The sequence below is a fragment of the Mytilus galloprovincialis genome, chromosome 1 (assembly GCF_965363235.1).
Source record: "Mytilus galloprovincialis chromosome 1, xbMytGall1.hap1.1, whole genome shotgun sequence".
Classification (NCBI taxonomy): domain Eukaryota; kingdom Metazoa; phylum Mollusca; class Bivalvia; order Mytilida; family Mytilidae; genus Mytilus; species Mytilus galloprovincialis.
Genome location: NC_134838.1, coordinates 68,334,458 through 68,356,583, shown reverse-complemented (window position 1 = coordinate 68,356,583; position 22,126 = coordinate 68,334,458). Strand labels below are relative to the sequence as shown.

The window sequence follows — 22,126 nt, the reverse complement described above, 5'->3', positions numbered from 1 at the left end:
AATCAAACTTAGTTTAATTTTGGACCCTTTGGACCTTAATGTAGACCAATTTGAAAACTGGACCAAAAATTAAGAATCTACATACACAGTTAGATTTTGCATATCAAAGAACCCATTTATTCAATTTTTGATGAAATCAAACGAAGTTTAATTTTAGACCCCCATTTGGACCAACTTGAAAACTAGGCCAATAATTAAAAATCTAAGTACATTTTTAAATTCAGCATATCAAAGAACCCCAAGGATTCAATTTTTGTTAAAATCAAACTAAGTTTAATTTTGGACCCTTTGGACCTTAATGTAGACCAATTTGAAAACGGGACCAAAAGTTAAGAATCTACATACATAGTTAGATTCGGCATATCAAAGAACCCCAATTATTCAATTTTTGATGAAATCACACAAAGTTCAATTTTGGACCCTTTGGGCCCCTTATTCCTAAACTGTTAGGACCAAAACTCCCAAAATCAATACCAACCTTCCTTTTGTGGTCATAAACATTGTGTTTAAATTTCATTGATTTCTATTTACTTAAACTAAAGTTATTGTGCGAAAACCTAGAATAATGCTTATTTGGGCCCTTTTTTGGCCCCTAATTCCTAAACTGTTGGAACCAAAACTCCCAAAATCAATCCCAACCTTTCTTTTGTGGTCATTAACCTTGTGTCAAAATTTCATAGATTTCTATTAACTTAAACTAAAGTTATAGTGCGAAAACCAAGAAAATGCTTATTTGGGCCCTTTTTGGCCCCTAATTCCTAAAATGTTGGGACCAAAACTCCCAAAATCAATACCAACCTTCCTTTTGTGGTCATAAACCTTGTGTTAAAATTTCATAGATTTCCATTCACTTTTACTAAAGTTAGAGTGCGAAAACTAAAAAGTATTCGGACGCCGGACGACGACGACGACGACGACGACGACGACGACGACGACGCAGACGCCAACGTGATAGCAATATACGACGAAAAATTTTTCAAATTTTGCGGTCGTATAAAAAAATAAAAAACACTTGATTTTTAAAAGATTGTCTGAAATACTTTAATTTTGTATTAGTTCATACCATAAATAAATGGGGAATGTGTCCATTGGACACAGAAGATGCCCCCGCTTACATATACGTTATAAAGGGACATAATTCAAGAACCGTAAAAGTGACGCTACCCAAATTCGTACTCAGTAATGATCTGAGTTTTGTGGTAATATAAGCATTGTGATATTTTATCGTGTGTTTTTCTATGTTGTGATGTTATGCTATTGTTTCAGAAAAAAGGAGAAGGTTTGGTACCATTAAAACGTTTAATCCCGCTGCAAATGTTTGCACCTGTCCTAAGTCAGGAATCTGATGTACAGTAGTTGTCGTTTGTTGATGTAATTTATACGTGTTTCTCGTTTCTCGTTTTTTTATATAGATTAGACCGTTGGTTTTCCCGTTTGAACGGGTTTACACTAGTAATTTTGGGGCCCTTTATAGTTTGTTGTTCGGTGTGAGCCAAGGCTCCGTGTTGAAGGCCGTACATTGACCTATATTGGTTTACTTTTATAAATTGTTATTTGGATGGAGAGTTGTCTCATTGGCACTCACACCACATCTTCCTATATCTATCGTGTATGATTTTCGTATCATTTGATTGAGGCAAAATTAAGTTGGAGAACGGAAACGACAAATTCAGTAATTTTTCCATTCATAAAAGGATACAACTCTAGAACCGTGAAAGTGGCGCCACCAAAATTCAAACTTGATCTGTGTTTTGTGGTAATAAGCATTGTATATAAGATTTATGACATTTGGTTGAGGCAAACTTAAGTTAGAGAACGGAAACAAAAAATTCAGCAATTTTTCAATTTGTAAAGGGGCACAACTCTAGAAAGGTAAAAATGAGGCCACCCAAATTCAAATTTGATCTGTGTTGTGTAGTAATAAACATTGTGTATACGTTTCATAACATTTGGTTTAGGCAAACTGAAGTTAGAGAACGGAAACCAATTTCGAGACGCACGGACGTATAGACGGACAAGGATAAAAGTTAATGCCCCCTCCGCTATGGCGGGGACATAAAAAACCTACAAGCAAGCGAAGTAAAAAATTAGGGCCTAAAGTTTTAGTACAATTCAAAATTTTATGAACAGAGACCACAATGCTCATTTAGTAGCTAAGTATATATGTCGATTTGCATGCTGATGAAAAAAAAGAAAGATTATCATAAATTATAAGCGCACAGAATGCTCTTTCTAAACAATGTACATAAATTTTCTGAGTGATTAGACTAGCCCTAAGCATAATACATTTTCTCGAAATAAACAATTTATTAGCGCATTGGTCTAGTCATTGTCTCGAGACTTTCAATACTATAAATATGAAAATATAATAAAAACTAAAATTATGCATTGTTTTTATTTTAATAACGATTTATCTCTTGTTACCACCAATGTCATTTCAACTGATCGGGCGGAGCTTACGTTTTAATTTGCATAAGGACAGTCTATTTGAAGATGTGTGTGATAAGGATGATAGTCGTTATAATTATTACTGATTTCTAATCACCTATCAGTGTCATCAAAGGAATTTAAAAAACAATGACTGGACACTTCATTGATGAGTTTATCCTAAAACACCTATCTATAGATGGACTGGTTTATTGTGAGCGAATCGATTAAACTCCGCCCAGTCAAGTGAAATAAATTGAGTAATAATCATGTGTTAAAATTAAACAAATGAAAGTTTTAAAAACATATTTACAAAAGTAATAACCCGTAAAACTAGAGGCTCTCAAGAGCCTGTGTCGCTCACCTGTTACTGTATTTACTGATGTCGGCCATCTTGGTTGGTAGGCGGGGTCATTAGACACTTTTTTAAATAGATACCCTAGTAATGATTGTGGCCAAGTTTGGTTAAATTTGGTCCATAGTTTTAGAAAAGATAATCTATAATAGTATTCAAGATAATAACCAAAAACTGCAAATTTTCCTTAAAATTACCAATTTTAGGGCAGCAACCCAACAACAGGTTGTCGGATTCATCTGAAAATTTGTGAGGGGATAGATCTTATTCTGATGGACATTTAAATCTTGAAAGATTTGCCCTATATGTCTTAGTTTAAAGATATAAAGCAAAAACTGCATTTTACCATTATGTTCTAAATTTAGCCATGTCGGCCATTTTGTTTGGTAGGCGGGGTCATCGGACACATTTTTTAAACTTTATACCACAATGATAATTGTGGCCAAGTTTGGTTAAATTTGGCAGAGTAGTTTCAGAGAAGAAGATTTTTTAAAAGAATACAAAAAATTACGAAAAGTTGTTAAAAATTGACTATAAAGGGCAATAACTCCTTAAGGGGTTGATTGACAATTTTGGTCATGTTGACTTATTTGTAGGTCTTACTTTGCTGAACATTATTGCTGTTTACAGTAAAACTGTTTATCTCTATCTATAATAGTATTCAAGATAATAACCAAAAACTGCAAAATTTCCTTAAAATAACCAAATTCAGGGGCAGCAACATGTCTGATTCGTCTGAAAATTTCAGGGCATATAGATCTTGACCTGATCAACAATTTTACCCCATGTCAGATTTGCTCTAAATGCTTTGGTTTCAAAGATATAAGCCAAAATATACATTTTACCCCTGTGTTCTATTTTTAGCCATGGCGGCCATCTTGGTTAGATGGCCAGGTCATCGGACACAATTTTAAAACTAGATACCCCAAGGATGATTGTGGCCAAGTTTGGTTAAATTTGGCCCAGTAGTTTCAGAGAAGATTTTTGTAAAAGTTTACGGACGACAGACGACGGACGCAGGACGCCGGACGACGGACGCCAAGTGATGAGAAAAGCTCACTTGACCTTTCAGGTCAGGTGAGCTAAAAATCAATAATAATTTGAAGTCATCACGATTATTGAGCATAAGTGTTAATTTATTTCGTTAAATTTCTTGTTTCACCTCTGTTTCAGTGTTTATACATATACTGTAATATGTACAATCATCGAGGTTGGTAAGTGAGAATTTAGGTCCCATAAATTTGATCCGGTGTTCTCTTTGTATGTAATATTTAGAGAAAAATGGCAGCATTGGTCATTCGTTTTTAATATTGCTACTCGCTACTTTCCGTTACGGTTGAAAAAAATCCAAATGGATCAGTCTAATTGAACGACGTCACACTCGCCCTCACTTTCAAAATAATTCGCCCCCACTAAATCAATGAAAACTCGTCCACCTGCAATATATCACAGTTATGGTAGGTTCTGAAATCTTTCCATATGCTCGACATCACTTTCAAAATTACCCCAATTTCTAATAAGCTGCTTCGCTGAGCGCAGCTGGATACGCCCGCAGCGGTCAAACCCTGAACAGTTGGGGGCAAAATGGACACAATATTCAAGCTTGATACAGGTCAGAATTTGGATTATAATTAAATATTTGACATATTATAGGTTTCTGAATAAATGTAGTCAAAGAACTTGAAATTTGTTACTAATATATGAATTGAATTTGTATTCTATTAAAGATTTCTTGCTGTTGTGCAATACACTGTGCTGTTGCGTAATACTTAGTAAATCTGTTGTCAGACTATAAAAAAAATAAAGTTCAATAACTTCTCAATGTTATATCAGAAATTAAAAAAAAAAAAACTAAAAGGAGGTTATCTTAATAGATGTAAATCAGTCATCAAAGTTAAATGAAAACTGCTCTAAGCACTTTAATGATATTGTCCAAAAACTTGAAAATCACCCCTTTTTTATGAATAAAATCTTATAACTCGGAAACGTAAAATCTAAAATTTATAAAAATCAAAAGGGAGCTTACAACAATAGATATAAACGATTTACCAAAGTTTCATAAAAAATGCTGAAAGCATTTTTGAGTTATTGTCCGAAAACTGGAAATTCCCCTTTTTCCAATGAATAAAACCCCATACCCATAAATCGGAAACTTAAATTCTAAAATTTATAAATTTCAAAAGGGAGCTCATGTTGATAGAATTAAACAATTCACCAAAGTTTCTTGCAAATTGGTGAAATTGTTTTTTTTGAGTTATTGTCCGAAAACTGGAAACTCCTCCCTATTTTAATGTATAAAACTCCAAAATTCGGAAACGGTATATCCAAAATTAAAAAAAAAAAGAAAGGGAGATCACGTCAATAGATATAAACAATTCACCAAAGTTTCATGCATATTGGTTAAAGCGTTTTTGAGTTAATGTCCGACATGTTGACAACGGACGGACGGACAGACGGTCAACGGTATACCATAATAAGTCTCGTAAACGGGCATATAAAAACTGCAACTTCGCAGTCTAATATTATATGTGATAGTGAATGCAAATTAAATGTTGCCTCATTTCTGAATTTGTTCAGCTAAAAAAATCCTTTTCAAAAAGAACAAGCATTCTGTGAGTATTGCATGGCAATACATAGTCCCCTACCGGTTAAAAATTCATTGTAATGGAATGAAATTCTAACTTGATCTATAACTTGTCATGGTGTAAATTACATAAAATAACAAACAAACCTACCACTAAATTCTTCAAACAATTTATAAAGAGAAGGAAAAAAAAAAATTAAAATGTCATTTATCTTAACACAAAGTCTTTTACAAATCTTTTTAAAACCAGATGCTCCGCAGGGCGCAGCTTGATACGACAGCAGAGGTCGAACCCTGAACAGTTTGGGCAAGTATGGACACAACATTCAAGCTTGATACAGCTCTAAATTTGGATTGTGATTAAATAGTTGACACAGCATAGGTTTCCGACACAGAATGAATGTGGTCTAAGAACTTAAAAAATTTAAATTGGACATTTACCTATTGTGGTCCAATATCCAAAATCTAAATACATGGTTAGATTCAGTATATCAAAGAACCCCATATATTCAATTTTTGTTGAAATCAAATAAGGATTAATTTTGGACCCCGATTTGGACCAACTTCAAAACTGGGCCCATAATCAAAAATCTAAGTACGTGTTTAGATTCAGCATATCAAAGAACTCCAAGAATTCAATTTTTGTTATAATCAAACTAAGTTTAATTTTAGACCCTTTGGACCTTAATGTAGACAAATTTGAAAACAGGACCAAAAATTAAGAATCTAAATACACGGTTAGATTCGGCATATCAAGAACCCCCATAATTCATTTTTTGATGAATCAAACAAAGTTTAATTTTGGACCCTTTTTTGCCCCTAATTTCTTAACTGTTTAGACCAAAACTCCCAAAATCAATCCCAACCTTCCTTTTGAGATCATAAATCTTGTGTTTAAATTTCATAGATTTCTTTTTACTTATACTAAAGTTATTGTGTGAAAACCAAGAAAATGCTAATGTGGGCCCCTTTTGGCCCCTAATTCCTAAACTGTTGGGACCAAAACTCTCAAAATCAATCCCAACCTTTCTTTTGTGGTCATAAACCTTGTGTTTAAATTTCATAGATTTCTATTTACTTATACTACAGTTATTGTGCGAAAACTAAATGTCGGACGACGACGTGATACCAATATACGGACCACAAATTTTTGTTTGCGGTCGTATAAATATGAGTTATTTCCCTTTGAATAGAAATCTAGTATTGAATAAGTATTTCATCAAAAATTTAATTCTAGGGAAAGTTAAAAAATGAGTTATTTCCCTTTGAACAGAAATCTAGTAATTAATAAGTATTTCATCAAAAACTTAATTCTAGGGAAAGGGCTTTAACTGAACAATGAGAAAAGCTAAAATCGTGAAATAGGAACTTGACCTGTAACTTGTCATGATAAAACAATACACCAAATATCAAATCAATATCTTCAAGCATGAAGAAAAAGTCTGGACAAGTGATTTGCCGGACTGACGGATGGACAGACAGACAGACAGACGGCCAGAGTGTAAACCTTAAGTCCCCTTCGACTTCATCGGTATGGAACTAATAACGTATCAGATGTAGACATGGAAAACAAGCCGAAATATTTGCAAAATAATGGAAAAAAGAAAGCAGTAAATTAATCCAGTACCATGTTAAATTTCATATGATTTTTTGTTTAAATTTTAAAATATAGAATTGTACGTTATTATATGTAATTGGAATCGATCTTTGCTAAAAGCAAAGTTCATTAAAACAAAGTTCAGTAAATATTATGACTGTTTATGATTTAATGTGACACAGTATGATGAAAATATTATATATAAAGAGATCAGTGAATATCATGGAGATAGCAACTAAGAGAATAAACTTTTCAAGGATCAACAACAATACATGAAGAAAGGTAGATAACTCCAGGACAACAAAAATCGTCCCGTGCATGACATGTGAGACTTTAGAAGATTTTGGACTAATATAGTCTTGAAGGAATGGTAAGTTCAAATTCATAAATGTTACAAAGTAAAACTTTGCCTTATGCACCAAAAGTTTATTCAATTAAAACTTTCTATGGGTCACATTAATCTTATGTTAACAATCTTAGTTTAATAGTTTACTTGGTGCAAAACGTTTTCTTTAAATCTGCTTTACGCATATTTAAAACGAACTGCATTAAATGAAATTCAAGATGTCACATCTGTCTTAATGTATAAAGCTAACTTCTTTTTTAATCAATAGTTTGCGCACAGTTCAGTTTTTGAACATTTTACCCTTCTTCCTCTTCCTCTTCCTCATCAAAGTCCTGTTCTTCTGCTGTTGCATCCTGATACTGTTGGTATTCAGAAATTAAATCGTTCATATTCGACTCCGCCTCGGTAAATTCCATCTCGTCCATCCCTTCACCAGTATACCAATGAAGAAAAGCTTTACGGCGAAACATGACTGTAAACTGCTCAGAGATTCGCTTGAATATTTCTTGAATTGCTGTACTGTTACCCATAAAAGTAGCCGACATTTTCAAGCCTTTTGGTGGAATGTCACAAACAGCCGTTTTGACATTATTTGGAATCCATTCTACAAAATATGAACTGTTTTTGTTCTGGACATTTAGCATTTGTTCGTCAACCTCTTTCATTGACATTCTCCCTCTAAAAATACAAGCAACAGTCAAATATCTTCCATGGCGAGGATCACACGCCGTCATCATGTTCTTAGCATCAAACATCTGTTGTGTCAGTTCTGGTACAGAAAGTGCACGATACTGTTGACAGCCGCGTGATGTTAAAGGTGCAAACCCTGGCATGAAGAAATGAAGACGAGGAAACGGAACCATATTAACGGCTAATTTCCTTAAATCTGCATTCAATTGTCCAGGAAATCTAAGACATGTTGTTATGCCTGACATTGCAGCGGAAACAATGTGATTCATATCTCCATATGTGGGTGTGGTCAACTTCAATGTTCTGAAACAGATGTCGTAGAGAGCCTCATTGTCGATACAGAAAGTCTCGTCTGTGTTTTCAACAAGCTGATGAACAGATAAGGTTGCATTGTACGGCTCAACAACGGTGTCAGAAACCTTGTAAAAAGATAATTTTACAAAATTTATTAAGTGCTTTAATTTATTATGAAACTGGTGAATCAATAAATAATTTAAAACATACCCATCAATTTTCATACATACATGTATTTGCACAAGGTTCCAGATGAAGAACGGAATGAACCAGAGACTTTCTTTTCCATGCAAATTTAAGGTCAGTAAACATATTAACGTGCCAATCTTAAGTTAGGGATCATCAGTCAGTGGTTGTCTTTTTCATACCTTAATTTTTTGTCATTTGAATAATGGAGTAAAAAGCTGATTTTTTGTTAGTCTGTTAGATTTATTCACTTCTTGGGACAATTGAAATCATAACGAATGTAAATCTCTAAATAAGTTTTGGCTTCTTGTACATTTTTGGATAAATAATCAAAATTTATAAAAATCAGTCATAAATGATGTTTTGGACTATCTTCAGGTGTTCAGGTCTCAAAAACAAAACAAAATTGAAGTATCGCTTATAAAAGTTTAAACGGGATTCTGGTCACGTCTTACCCACCATATCTGGATGACATATGCCCAATAGCTGGAAATACATAATAGTTCCATTTCCAGAGATTTTATCTAGAGACCTAGATTCAGGAGATATTTCAAACTAGATAGCTGACATTTGTTAAGAATGCTTAATCCAAGTTCCAATCTGACATGATCACAAAAAGCAGCATCTCCATTTCCTGAATTATTACCTTAAATCACAAATAAAATAAATAAATATTTTATTTTATTCAAAGCAATTGTTGGAAAGTCTCTCTACATGTAATAAGAGGATATACATGTGCCTTGGTTAAAAGTGTCTTTTGTAGATCTTATTCTTGTAGAATGTTATCCAAACGAAGCAACAGCTAACATAGTATAAAAGTAAACATCACAACTTTGGATAACTCAGATTGAATTGTCTCCCTTTGTATATAAAGTGTGTGATATCAACCCATATACTAATAAAATAAGTTCATAGTTTAATTCGATATCGATAAACTTTTTACTTCAAGTTATATATATAAGAATAATATTTCATAAGTTTTGATTTACATAGGATTGAAATGTAAGCGTTCTTCATCTGAGATTGTAGCAAGTCTCATTTAATTTGGTCTGACTTCTAAACTCTTTTTTTCATTTAAAGGCAAAGACATGTGAACATGTACTTTAACAGGTAAATGTAACACATTAAACATATATTTTTTTTACCTTTGGAGATGGGAATACAGAGTAAGTGATCATAATCCTGTCTGGGTATTCTTCCCGGAGTTTACTGATCAACAGTGTTCCCATGCCAGATCCTGTTCCTCCACCAAGAGAATGTGACAACTGGAACCCTTGAAGGCAATCACATGTTTCTGCCTCTCTTCGGACGACATCCACAACACTTTCTACCAGTTCAGCTCCTTCCGTGTAATGACCTTTGGCCCAGTTATTTCCAGCACCAGACTGACCAAATACGAAGTTGTCAGGTCTAAATAGTTGCCCAAACGGACCCGATCGCACAGAATCCATGGTACCAGGTTCCAAATCAATAAGAACTGCTCTAGGAACATATCTGTTTCCTATAATTATATAGATGTAAATGTATGTTAAACTTTAAATTATAGATTTTACCTTGGTGGTGACTCGACTCAGATATTTTACTTACTTATGTTTTTTTTAACGACCTTGACTGGCTATAAACACAGGGACTCGGTTAGCAGATTAAAATTTTGTTAAACAATGTTTTTTTTATTTTTTTTATTATTTCTGTCTATTTGTTTTACTTTATTAACGTATTTGACGTTGACATCACTATTTCTTTGTTTTCTAGCAATGTGCAGTTTACTATCCATATCCGTAGGATTTTTCAGTATACGGATATGGATAGTAAACTGCACATCTGCTAACCGAGTCCCTGTGGCTATAAAGCCCTCGCACGGTCGGTAGATATTTTTTTTGTTACCTGGGACCATTACAATAACATCAGCATAATAGTACCAGATGTTTCCAAGTTCATTAAAAATGATTTTGCATTTTGTATTTTCCTACTCCACTAATTTACTTACCTGCAGTTGGTGTATAGCAATGTTAAAATAATAAACCTAGTTCATTCGAATTTACTCTAGCAAAATTGGTACAAGTTTAAATAACATTGTTATACAAGTATATAACATTCAAGGTACGATCATCTCTACTAATAAATCGATGTCATTCCAGGTATATCTATCAGGCAGATTTGAATCTGATATTGCTCTGTCTGACAGGTAACACTATACACCTTATCGCTATTTAGTCCAATCCGGGAAAAAACAGTTACTTGGACAACTTCCCGTTGAGGGAAAGCAGAACCAAAAAAAAAAGGTCATAAGCATTGAGCTGAGGGAGTGAAAAGTATGGAAGGTGGACAAACTAAAATTTTGATAGTTTAAGAATCAATTCATTATTGTTAAAAGACAAATTGTGGCCATTGAAAATGCTTTGTTTGATGTTTTTACGATGGCTTAAACATGTCTGTATGAAAATAATTGGGGAATGTGTCCATGGGACACAGATGATGCCTCCGCTTGCATATAACGTTATAAAGGGACATAACTCAAGAACTGTAAAAGTGACGCTACCCAAATTTATACTTGATCTGAGTATTGTGGTAATAAGTATTGTGTATAAGTTTCATAACATTTGGTTGAGGCAAACTGAAGTTAGAGAACAGAAACGAAAAATTCAGCAATTTTTCCATTTGTAAAGGAGCATAACTCTAGAACGGTAAAAAAGATGTCACCAAAATTCAAACTTGATCTGTGTTTTGTGGTAATAAGCATTGTGTATAAGTTCATAACATTTGGTTGAGGCTAACAAAAGTTAGAGAACGGAAACGAAAAATTCAGCAATTTTTCCATTTGTTAAGGGGTTTAACATGTTTAAATCTAGAACAGTAAAAGTGACGCCACCCAAATTCAAACTTGACCTGTGTTTTGTGATAATAAGCATTGTGTATAAGTTTCATAACATTGGGTTGAGGCAAACTAAAGTTAGAGAACAGGAACCAATTTTGGGACGTACGTACAGACGGACAAGGGTAAAACTTAATGCCCTCAGGCTCTCCGCTATGGCGGGGGCATAAAAATTATGCACAATACATTCTTTCTGTTGTCTCTAATTGTTTGAAAAAGGCACCAGATAGCTTCAACTGGTTTTTAAAGTTGTGTAATTTTAGAACATATCCAGATAAGGTGTTTTCTTCTACCAAGTTCTTACCATTTGTCTCATGTTTTTCACCCTTTTTTATGATTTTTTTCTTATTGCCATTATTATTTAGAAAATATATATATATATATATATATATATATATATATATATATATATATATATATATATAAACAGATTCTAATTGATAGATCATATGTAATTAATGTATTAGTCCAAGATGAATATTGTTGTTATCATTGTGAATGAAAAGTGTCTTATTTAATGCTATCATGCACAATTCTACCTCCTTTTCACTTGCTTTATCTTTAATTTGATTGATTTTAGATATAGAGCGAATGACTTGAAGCCATACACATGTGATCAATGTAAAAACGTCTAACATGAAGAAAATGTCACATACCATTTGCTTCGCTGAAGTAAACACTGATTCTCTCAAGTTGTAGATCAGAATCGCCATGATATTGTCCAGTTGGATCTATGCCATGCTCATCTGAAATGACTTCCCAGAACTATAGAGAAAAATATTAAATAAATTGTGAAGCTTTTGTATTGTCAAAGTTTCTTTCCGATCATTCATCTTTTGTAAGGGTGTATTGGATTTTCTCGGGACCATATTTTTTCAACTTTACTTTAATAAAAATAAATCTATGTCTTTAGATTTCTTACTTGGACAAATAAGAAAATTCATTAATCATGTTAATGGGAAAGAGAGATAAATTTTATAAATTCGATTAATTTTGATTCTGAATTTGAACATGTGTATCCCCTGAATGTTATATATTTGAACATGTGAATCCCCTGACTGTTATATTTGAACATGTGAATCCCCTGACTGTTCTATTTGAAAATAATCTGATTTTCTTGTACATATTTTGTTTATTTGTTGACCATTTGTTGACTAATTTTAACCTATGATCACACCAGGATTCATTTTCCAAAAAAGTAGGATTTCATTTTTTTAGTCACCTGACATGTAGGAAAAGCCGTCATCGCCAGTCTAATCGAAACGTAGTGAAACAGTTGGTCAATAAAGTACGGCGGTAAGCGTAAGGTAAATTGTTTCATAAAAGTAACATAAAATGTACATAGACAATAAGCTTTCCTTTAAACATGTTAAAACCGAAAGACGTCCGTGTATGCTCGTGTAATTATATCATCTATAGTCCAAATATGAAACTAAACGAGAAAAGAAACTACGTTTATTTTTCATAGAAAATGACAAGACGAAGTTACATTCGGCACACCTTGGCAGCGCAATCTGCCGAGATTTAAAGATTATATGATGTTCTTATGATGGTTGTATGGTGTATTTAAATTACACTGCTCGAGACTGCATCATCTGCAACATTGTTATGCCAATGTTTTCATCCTCTTCATAAGTGGGTCGATTGTAGAAAAGGTTCTTCTTACCACTGTCGTAATCTTCTTTTTTTCAGCCGGTTTCACTCGTTTGCTTTTAGCCGCTTTTTAGCCGGTAACGTGATTTGGTTAACACAGCTTATTCCGAAGCTCGAACAAATGAAGCAGACCTAAAAACAAAAACAAAAAACAAACTAGACAAAGATGATGCCCCCGCCACATGCATGAATATAATTTCGAAAATATTTGAATTCAAAAACATTGATGTTGAAGTACTTATATTTGAAATGGCTGTGTCAGTCCATATTTTAGGACAATGAAATGCTTGCTGTTACACAAAAGTTTTGCAAATTTGGCCGAAGGTTTAAACAGAAGATGTTAATAATACAAATGTACATGGTCAGTGCAATAACTAAGCAGTAATAACAAGAAGGACTATCTGACTTCATTTTTGCCCATTATTCTCAGTGGCGGATCCAAGGGGGGGGGGGTTCCGGGGGTGCGCACCCCCCCTTTATTTTTGCCGATCAATGCATTTGTATCGGGACATATGTTTTGCACCCCCCCCCCCCCTTTTGCCCTGGGTGCCCTGGGTTAGCACCCCCCCTTTCGAAAATTCCTGCATCCGCCCCTGATTCTGCACTTTATTTTACCATTATTCTGTTTTCTGCAGAGCTCCAGATAAGCTGCGTATTTGCGTAATACGCAATTAAAACAATAGAAAACCCAATTCAATTGTCCTTCTCAGCGTTTGAAAAGTAACCAATTGCTTCAAAGGAGAACCCAATTATTTATTGAAACTATGCATTTCCAACCCTAATAGTCGCTGTCAAGTGTGTTATTTACCCTAAACAATAAATTATTTTTGCGTAATTTAAAAAATCTATTTTTGTAATTTAAAGAAATCTACTTTCGTTCTTAAAATAGAGCACCAATCAAAAAGCAATCCTAACTTCTCGGGCATTCTCGCTCACTTACATAAACGTAAATGTAAGTGAAGCGACACGGATCGAGAAGTTACAAATGGCAGAACTGGCTCCTTGTAGGAATCTAAAACCAGATGCTCCGCAGAGCGCAGCTTTATACGACCGCAGAGGTCGAACCCTGAACGGTTGGGGCAAGTATGGACACAACATTCAAGCTGGATACAGCTCTGAATTTGGATTGTGATTAAATAGTTGACACAGCATAGGTTTCTGACACAGAATGAATGTGATCTTATGAACTTAAATTTCTTTTTTTCTTTTGAGCAATTCACTATGCTGACTGTTGAATATTAATCCTCTCAAAAAAAAAAAATAATGTTTGAAGAAATTTTCTTTTTATTTCTGAAATCTGAAATGAGAAAAATTGACCCCCCCCCCTTCCCCAATTTTTTTTCACCTCCCCCTTTCCCTTATTCCAAAAATGATCTCAATTCAAATTTCTAATGGAGTTTGCAACAATAACTACTCATTTAAATACATCATAAAATATTAAAATATAAAATGTCATACAGTCATGGTTAAAATTAATATTAAAGTAATTAATAGTAACTTCTAAAAAAATAAATGGGGAATATGTCCAAAGGGACACAGATGATGCCACCGCTAGCATATAACATTATAAAGGGACATAACTCAAGAACTGTAAAAGTGAAGCTGCCAAAAATAGAACTTAAACTGAGTTTAAAGGTAATAAGCATTATATACACATTTCATTAAATTTAGTTGAGACAAACTTAAGTTAAGAGAACAGAAACGAAAAAATTCTTCAATTTTTCCACTTGTAAAGGGGCATTACCCTAGAATGGTAATCAAAGTGCTTGTAATCACTGAATGGTAAAGATTGCTTTAATTTATCAGTTGGTAGTAAAAGTGAATATTGCATTGTATATTGTATATATAGCATTGATTTAAGTTGATTCAATTACTATTCTGGACAAAGAAAGATAACTCCAATTTTCAAAGAAGATTTCATAAAGCATTGGTTTCAGGTGATTCAACAACCATTCTGGACAAAGAAAGATAACTCCAATTTATTGTCTTAAAACTACAAAAATGCTTGTTTTTTGCCCCTTTTTTACCCTTTATTCCTAGACTGTTTGCCCCATAACCCTTAAAATATATCCCAACCTTCTACTTATGGTATTAACCATTGTGGTACAATTTCAGAACAACTGAAATATTTATACACAACTTATTGTCCTGACACTAGATAAATGCTTGTTTTGGGCCCTTTGGGCCCCTTATTCCTTATTCCTTGGACCATAACCCCCAAAAACAAACACAATCTTCCTTTTGTGGTTATAAACATTGTGTTAAAATTTTATTAATTTCTATTTACTTATACTAAAGTTATTATCCGGAAACCATCCGTCTTCGGACGACGCTGACGACGACGTGATACCAATATACCACCGCAAAATTTTTGCGGTCGTATAAAAATCGTTTGTCCCTTGCTAAAAATTTTAATCCTGATAAACAAGCGGCACCAGTTCATAACATTTTCTTTTTATAGCAAAGGAATGGAAGAGGTAGAAAAAGCACCAAAGACGTAGTTTATTGAACTACCTCAAAACTACTCGTGAAAGCAATAACTCCGTGTGCAATAACACTGGACATTAAATAACCACCCATCATCATGATCATATATTGATAGTGACTGTTTTGTTGCTTACATCATGGAAGTATTATTTAAAAGGAATAACATCGACTAATTAGCATGTATTAACGGCCTGCAGAGCAATATTACTTCCCTGCTTACATGAACAATATTTTGGTGTATGTCACTAAATTGGGTAAAAATATAACTGTCAATGATACGATGTTACATTGTTTTAACACAGTCACAGAACTATAATATTAATGCATCATAAACATGACAATGAATCAATCTTACCCAAACAGAGTAAATGTCTCAATTTTAAGCCCTGTTTTACTCTGTAAGATTTGACCATGCAGTTATTCTCTATTCTGTAACCCTCACCCAGACCTTCATATACAGATATTACAAGGAAGAGACTCTAGGGATTCCATTGCACTTTGTTAAATCTAGTGACTTCACCACAAAAATAACAACGGAAAATAATTGTATTGATGTGATTATTATATAATGTCTGAACTTAACCAGACTGAACTCTATCTAACCTGATCTTACAGATCCATAATTGAATGAGTCATGTCTGTTGCATGTAAAAAAAAATGTCTGTTGCATATATTGATCGATCGACAATGCTGAGACCAGTTGTATAAAAAACATGATGAAATCCTTACATTGAAATCGAAATGTTATCTTGCAGCGGGCAAGATGTTACTGTTGAAAGCCATTTGATACTAAATTGCACATTCTACGAGTTTTTGTAAAATTTTGCATTGAAGGACGTCTCTATTGAACCATAAATGAAATAATATTGTATGGATAAGAGAAAGAACACATTAAAAAATAATTGAAAATTTGTTAAAATAATAAACAATACTAAAAAAAAAATTTCACAAAACAAAGAAGAAAAACCAAAGTACCCATGTTTTAAAAGGCGTCGAAAAAGTGTATTTTCTTGAATTGCCATGTCTCGAAAACTTGTCTACATAATTTTGTTTTAAAATGATCATGATGATATGCTTTGGACATTTTCGTTTTTATACAATACAATACAAATTTGGTATTGTCATGTAAATTTAAAAAGATTGGTGACCATAATTAACTAGTGTATATGAAAATAAATCATTTATAAAAAAATCATTACATTATTGTATTCGTATAAAACAATCAAATGTATCAGTTTAAATATAACCCATTGTCAAGGTTATTTAGAATGTAAACATCATCTACGTGTTACAATTATCGACAAATATCGGCCATTTTATTCATGATATTAAAACATTTGCCCGCCCTTTGTTGTAAATTTAAAGCGACGCTGCCTATTGATTCAGAAGAAGTCACTTGAATGTTTTTAAAAAAACCCTTCCCGGAAAATACTTTAAAATTCTATGCAACGTAAATGTATGTTTTAAGGTTTATGTACCCTTCTGTAGCCATTTTTGTACGAATTTTTCAAACCTCAATTGTATCAAAACTAAAGATATAAAAAATAATAGAGATAGGCCATTTAGTACATGTTCCAAGGGGAAACTTGATGCAAAGCATTATTTTTTACTGTTTCATTGCATTTGATAGAAAAAGAGGACTTTGTGGCAAATAAATCAAGATTTTTATGGAAAATCCACAGCCTTTAATACAGAGATTTTTGTTATAAAATTTGAAACATAAATGACTCACTTGATTTTCTATGATGTGCTAGTGTTTATTTTTTACAAAAAGTTCTAAGTAACCTGTAAATTCCAAAACACCTCGTGCTGAGACACTAAAGTCGAGCGCACCCTAAAAGGTGTACTTGATTTTGGCCATATTTATACTTGTCTTAACCAATAACTACATTTATAAACTTGTTTTAAGGAAATCAATGCTAGCACTGCATGCAATAATCCTATATCTATCAGTCATCAAATTGCCAAATATGAGAGTACAAGGATAAAGGCTGTGGATTTTCTATAAAAATCTTGATTTATTTGCCACAAAGTCCTCTTTTTCTATTAAATGCAATGGAACAGTAAAAAATACTGCTTTGCATCAAGTTTCCCCTTGGAATATGTACAAAATGGCCTATCTCTATTATTCATAATATCTGTAGTTTTGATACAATTGAAGTTTGAAAAGTTCGTACAAAAATGGCTACAGAAGGGTACATAAACCTTAAATAATTTGTTATTTTTTCTGGTTAATCCTCTTTACTAATTTCAATGGATTAATTTGGACAGAAAATTGATATCATTAAACTTAAATAATTACCTTGGAACCAATTTGATTTCCACACTGTCCTGCTTGTATGTGAACTATTTCCCTCATTATTTCATGTGCTGCTTACAATCACAAATTTTCACTAATAATAAATAAGTCAGGTGATGACGAATTTCTACTGCACCGTCTGTATGTACACAAGTTCAAGGGCGAATAACAGTGTGATTGACTGATAAAGTAAAAATAAAAGCACTTTTGATATTCTTAGACATGTCAATTAAAAGATCAAACGCTTGACATCTCATATCCGGAACAAGAATAAGAATAAGAATATTGGTAAGCAGCATATATATATATATTTAGACCGTTCAGTGCTGTTTATTTGGAATTCTTATTGACGCAATCTTTCTTGTAACATCATAATATCGACACCGTTAAAGCTTTAAAATTGTGCTAGTTCACATCGCACATTATTATTTTTATTTAAAGCATATATGTGAACTCTCTGATGTAATTAGTCATATAACCTATGTCATATTCAACAAATTTTTAGAATGGTGCAAGCGTCTTAACTGATGTTCGGTTTGCCTTTTTTATTGTATAAATTTCAAGATTTAGTAAAAGTTTAATCTAAGAAGACTTAAAGATGATTCATTTAACATCAGAATCTGACTGACGAAGGATATCTGTTATCCGAAATATTTATAAATAATTACATTTATAGTTCCTTTTTATATCATTGGTGTTGTTATGTACACTTTTTAGGCGTTTATATAATTTATTTTATTGTGTACATGTATCGTTACTTGTAACGATCCAGCTCCCACGTGGGAAAAATCGTTGACTATTATTCAGACGTTATGTTGGCCTATGTTTACACACATGATTTGTAACATAAAAAACTTGTTTTTATTAATGATCAATGACCCTCATCTATGATAATATATATATGTAACGGGAGTGAAGTTTCCACTGACTTCGTTTCCCGTTGCCTACCCAGGCTGGGATATTGGACAACTATAAAACCACGTAAATATAAACAAGATGTTTATTAAGAGACATACGTTATGGTTGAATATAAGTTACATACAAGAAGAATAAAATATACGGTGGTTCATTAACTTTTGCTCAATACTCCTCTTTGTATGTCCTAAATATCATCAAAAGACGATATTAAGAAAGCCAATGATTTCTTCAAGTAAAAAACTTTTTTTATGTGGATATCTTTGATACTTTTGAGGTAATTAGGATTTGAAATCAATAAATATAAGAAGATGTGGTATGAGTGCCAATGAGACAACTCTCCATCCAAGTCACAATTTGTAAAAGTAAACCATTAAAGGTCTAATTTTAATTTTTGGTGTTCATTTTTACATTTAATTGAACAATTTCAACTATCAAGATTTGGGATTATAACAATTTATTTAATGCCCTAATATATAATGTGGCATGTATATATATTTAAAGCAACTCCATGAATGATCATTCAAGATTTAATACAATTATTAAAATTTTCATTTATATGAGCCTGTGCCTCAAAATAAATATTTTCAAATAAATGTGGCTTTACATAAAAATATTACCTTTTCTATCAATATAAAAATTTTAAGGTTTTTTAGTTTAAATAATTCTTCTACATATGATGTACCTTAAATGGAAAACAAAATTACAAATATCATACCACATGAGTTTTAAATAGTCTTGGGCCATGTATGATTGGAAATAATGTTGGGTCAATTTAGGCAATAACACATATTTACACCTAAAAATGCATATAGACGATATATTGTATAGGAAATAGATTTTGTTTACTTTTTGCTCGTTTCTATGCTGAGATGTCATGATACAAAAAGTTCAATATATGCTGATGTAAAGTTTTTTCATTTTTTAGCGAAAAACTTTCATGTATTTTTAGTCCCAATAGGCATATACATGTACATTGTTCTTGGTCCACTTACTATCATACCAAAGAAAATGAAGGTACAGTGTAGTTTATGAAATGACACGGGTACATCTGTACACTTATCAACATATTAACCACTGTTGAAAACTTTATAAATCTAAAAAATCACTGTTTTTAGCATTAAAAACATGTTTACCCTTAAAATTCTTGTCCCAAATTCACCCTAACTAAACAGACGTCTATATCGACCGTATTGAAATGCTGTGAAAATATTTGGTGAGCAAAAAAATGTTTGGTGAGTAAAAAAAAAGTTATTGTCTTTTAAATTCTCAAAATCGATGAAGTTTGTACAAAATACAAGTTCTTCACAATCAGTCACTGTGAAGGTCAAAGCTATCATGCCATTGCAAACTCAATGGAAATTATCGGGGAAAAAATGGGGGAAAAAGGGGGGGGGGGTTGTATTTGCAGAACAGGATGAAAAAATCCTGGTGCACTGTTCAAAGTTATACAGTTATACGAAAGCCATTAAAGATGGCCCGATGCAAATCAAACCATGTTTTTCAACACTTTTGTTTGATAATTGTTTTTATACCACCGCAAATCTTGTGCTGCCATATAATGGTATGTCGATGTCTGTATCGTCGTCCGAAGACATTTGGTTTCCAGACAATAACTTGAGTATTAGTGTATTGAACTCTATGAAATTGTACCACACAGTTCCACACCACAAAAGGAAGATTGGGGTTGATTTAAGGGGTTATTGTCCTAACTTTTTAAGAATTAGGGGCCAAAAACAAGCTTTTTCTTGCTTCATGACAATAACTTGTGAATAATTGTATGAACCTTTGTTTAAATTGCTTATTTTTTTTTTAACAATTTCAATGGGGTTTAATTCAAAGTCTAGAATTCTTGGGGTTCTTTAATATGCTGAATTTTTAAAATTGTCCACATTGAAGTCCAAAGGGTCCAAACTTAAACTTTGTTTAATTTCATTAAATATTGAATTATTGAGGTTCTTTGCTGATCTAACTACATGTATTTAGATTTATGATTTAGGGCCCGGTTTTCAAATTGGTCCACTTTAAGGTCCAAAGGGTACAACATTAATGTAGTTATATTTTAACAAACATTGAGTTATTGGGGTTCTTTGATATGCTGAATATAAGCATTGATTTAGATTTTTGGGCCTAGTTTTGAAGTTGTTCCATATCGGGGACCAAAATTAAATTTTAATTGTTTTCAACCAAAAATGAATATATAGTGTAGGTTTCTTTTATATGCTGAATCTAATCGTGTATTCTGTCTACAATTCAAATATAAATTAAAAAAAAAATAATAATAAGAAGTTGTATGATTGCCAATGAGACGGCGGTATGATTGCCAATTAGACAACTCTCCAACAGAGACTAAATAAGACATAGAAGTTAACAACTATAGGTCCCAATACGACATTCGACAATGAGCAAAACCCATATCGCATAGCAACCTATAAAAGGCCCTGACATGACAAATGTAAAAACAATTCAAACAACAAAGCTAACTGTCTTATTTATGTACAAAACAATAAACGAAAAACAAATATGATATCAACAAACGACAACCTCTGAAATTACAGGCTCCTGACTCTGGCCAGAACAGCCTACATATTAATCTTAACCTTTAACTTTAGAACAAAAATAAAGTGTGACATAAGTCGAAGTCTTCAAAGAATCACAACTCCAAATGCCATTATGCCATTATGCACCTGTTTTATTTGTTGATGGAATTGATGTTTGAGGTTTCCCATATCAGACTTGGATGAGAAGTGGGGAAATCAATTTTTTAGCTATATAATCATCAAGTAGACTAGTACATCTTGTTAAAATATGTGCTCTATTGCCATTAGATCTAATATGGAGCATTTTCCCCAGTGGATCATAATCTAAAAAATTTAAAGTTTGTTACTTTTCCCCTATAACTATTTGGTATTAAGATTTATCTAGAATGTTTCCTATAATCCAAGTTTGACTATTTTAACAACAACTTTGACAGTTAAGTTGGTACCCAACACCTTCACTAAAATTAATTTGGCTTGTTTAATTTTCATAAATTTTTGACAAAGTATTTACTTTGACCCTTTGACAAAAATATAAAACTTTCAAAAAATTTGAACCAACCGTTTTATCAGAAAAATTACACTGATTATATAGAAGTTTGACAAACACTTATTTTTATCATTGAGAAGCTTAATATTCCCTTAAAACACAACGTAATTAAAACGTTTAGCTGATTTTACAGAGTTATCTCCCTGTAGTGTTAGGTACCACCTTAATTATATTATCATTCAGGTCCACCTTTCACTACTTGTTTCACATAATGTATTACAGTAAATCTGTAAACTTTGATTTTACTAATCAAATAATATCATAAAAAACACTTCTAAACTTTCTGAAATGACATTAATTTATGAATGTCATGACCTTGACATTTGACCTTACG

General features: G+C 32.7%; 1 protein-coding gene across 2 annotated transcripts; it reads right to left on the bottom strand.

The window, feature by feature from the left end:
- Positions 1-7,110: 7,110 nt before the first annotated feature.
- LOC143082372 (tubulin beta-2 chain-like) lies at positions 7,111-17,951 on the bottom strand. 2 transcript variants are annotated; one of them, XM_076258029.1, is made up of 5 exons: positions 17,794-17,942; positions 13,018-13,136; positions 12,008-12,116; positions 9,625-9,980; positions 7,111-8,418 (listed from the first exon to the last, which is right to left on the bottom strand). In XM_076258029.1, exons 4-5 carry the CDS (start codon positions 9,928-9,930, stop codon positions 7,606-7,608), a joined length of 1,119 nt encoding a protein of 372 aa, XP_076114144.1. In that variant the 5' UTR covers positions 9,931-9,980; positions 12,008-12,116; positions 13,018-13,136; positions 17,794-17,942; the 3' UTR covers positions 7,111-7,605. The 2 variants fall into 2 exon arrangements, with proteins under 2 accessions (XP_076114144.1, XP_076114138.1); XM_076258023.1 differs by lacking the exon at positions 13,018-13,136 and having other exon boundaries at positions 17,794-17,951.
- Positions 17,952-22,126: the final 4,175 nt, after the last annotated feature.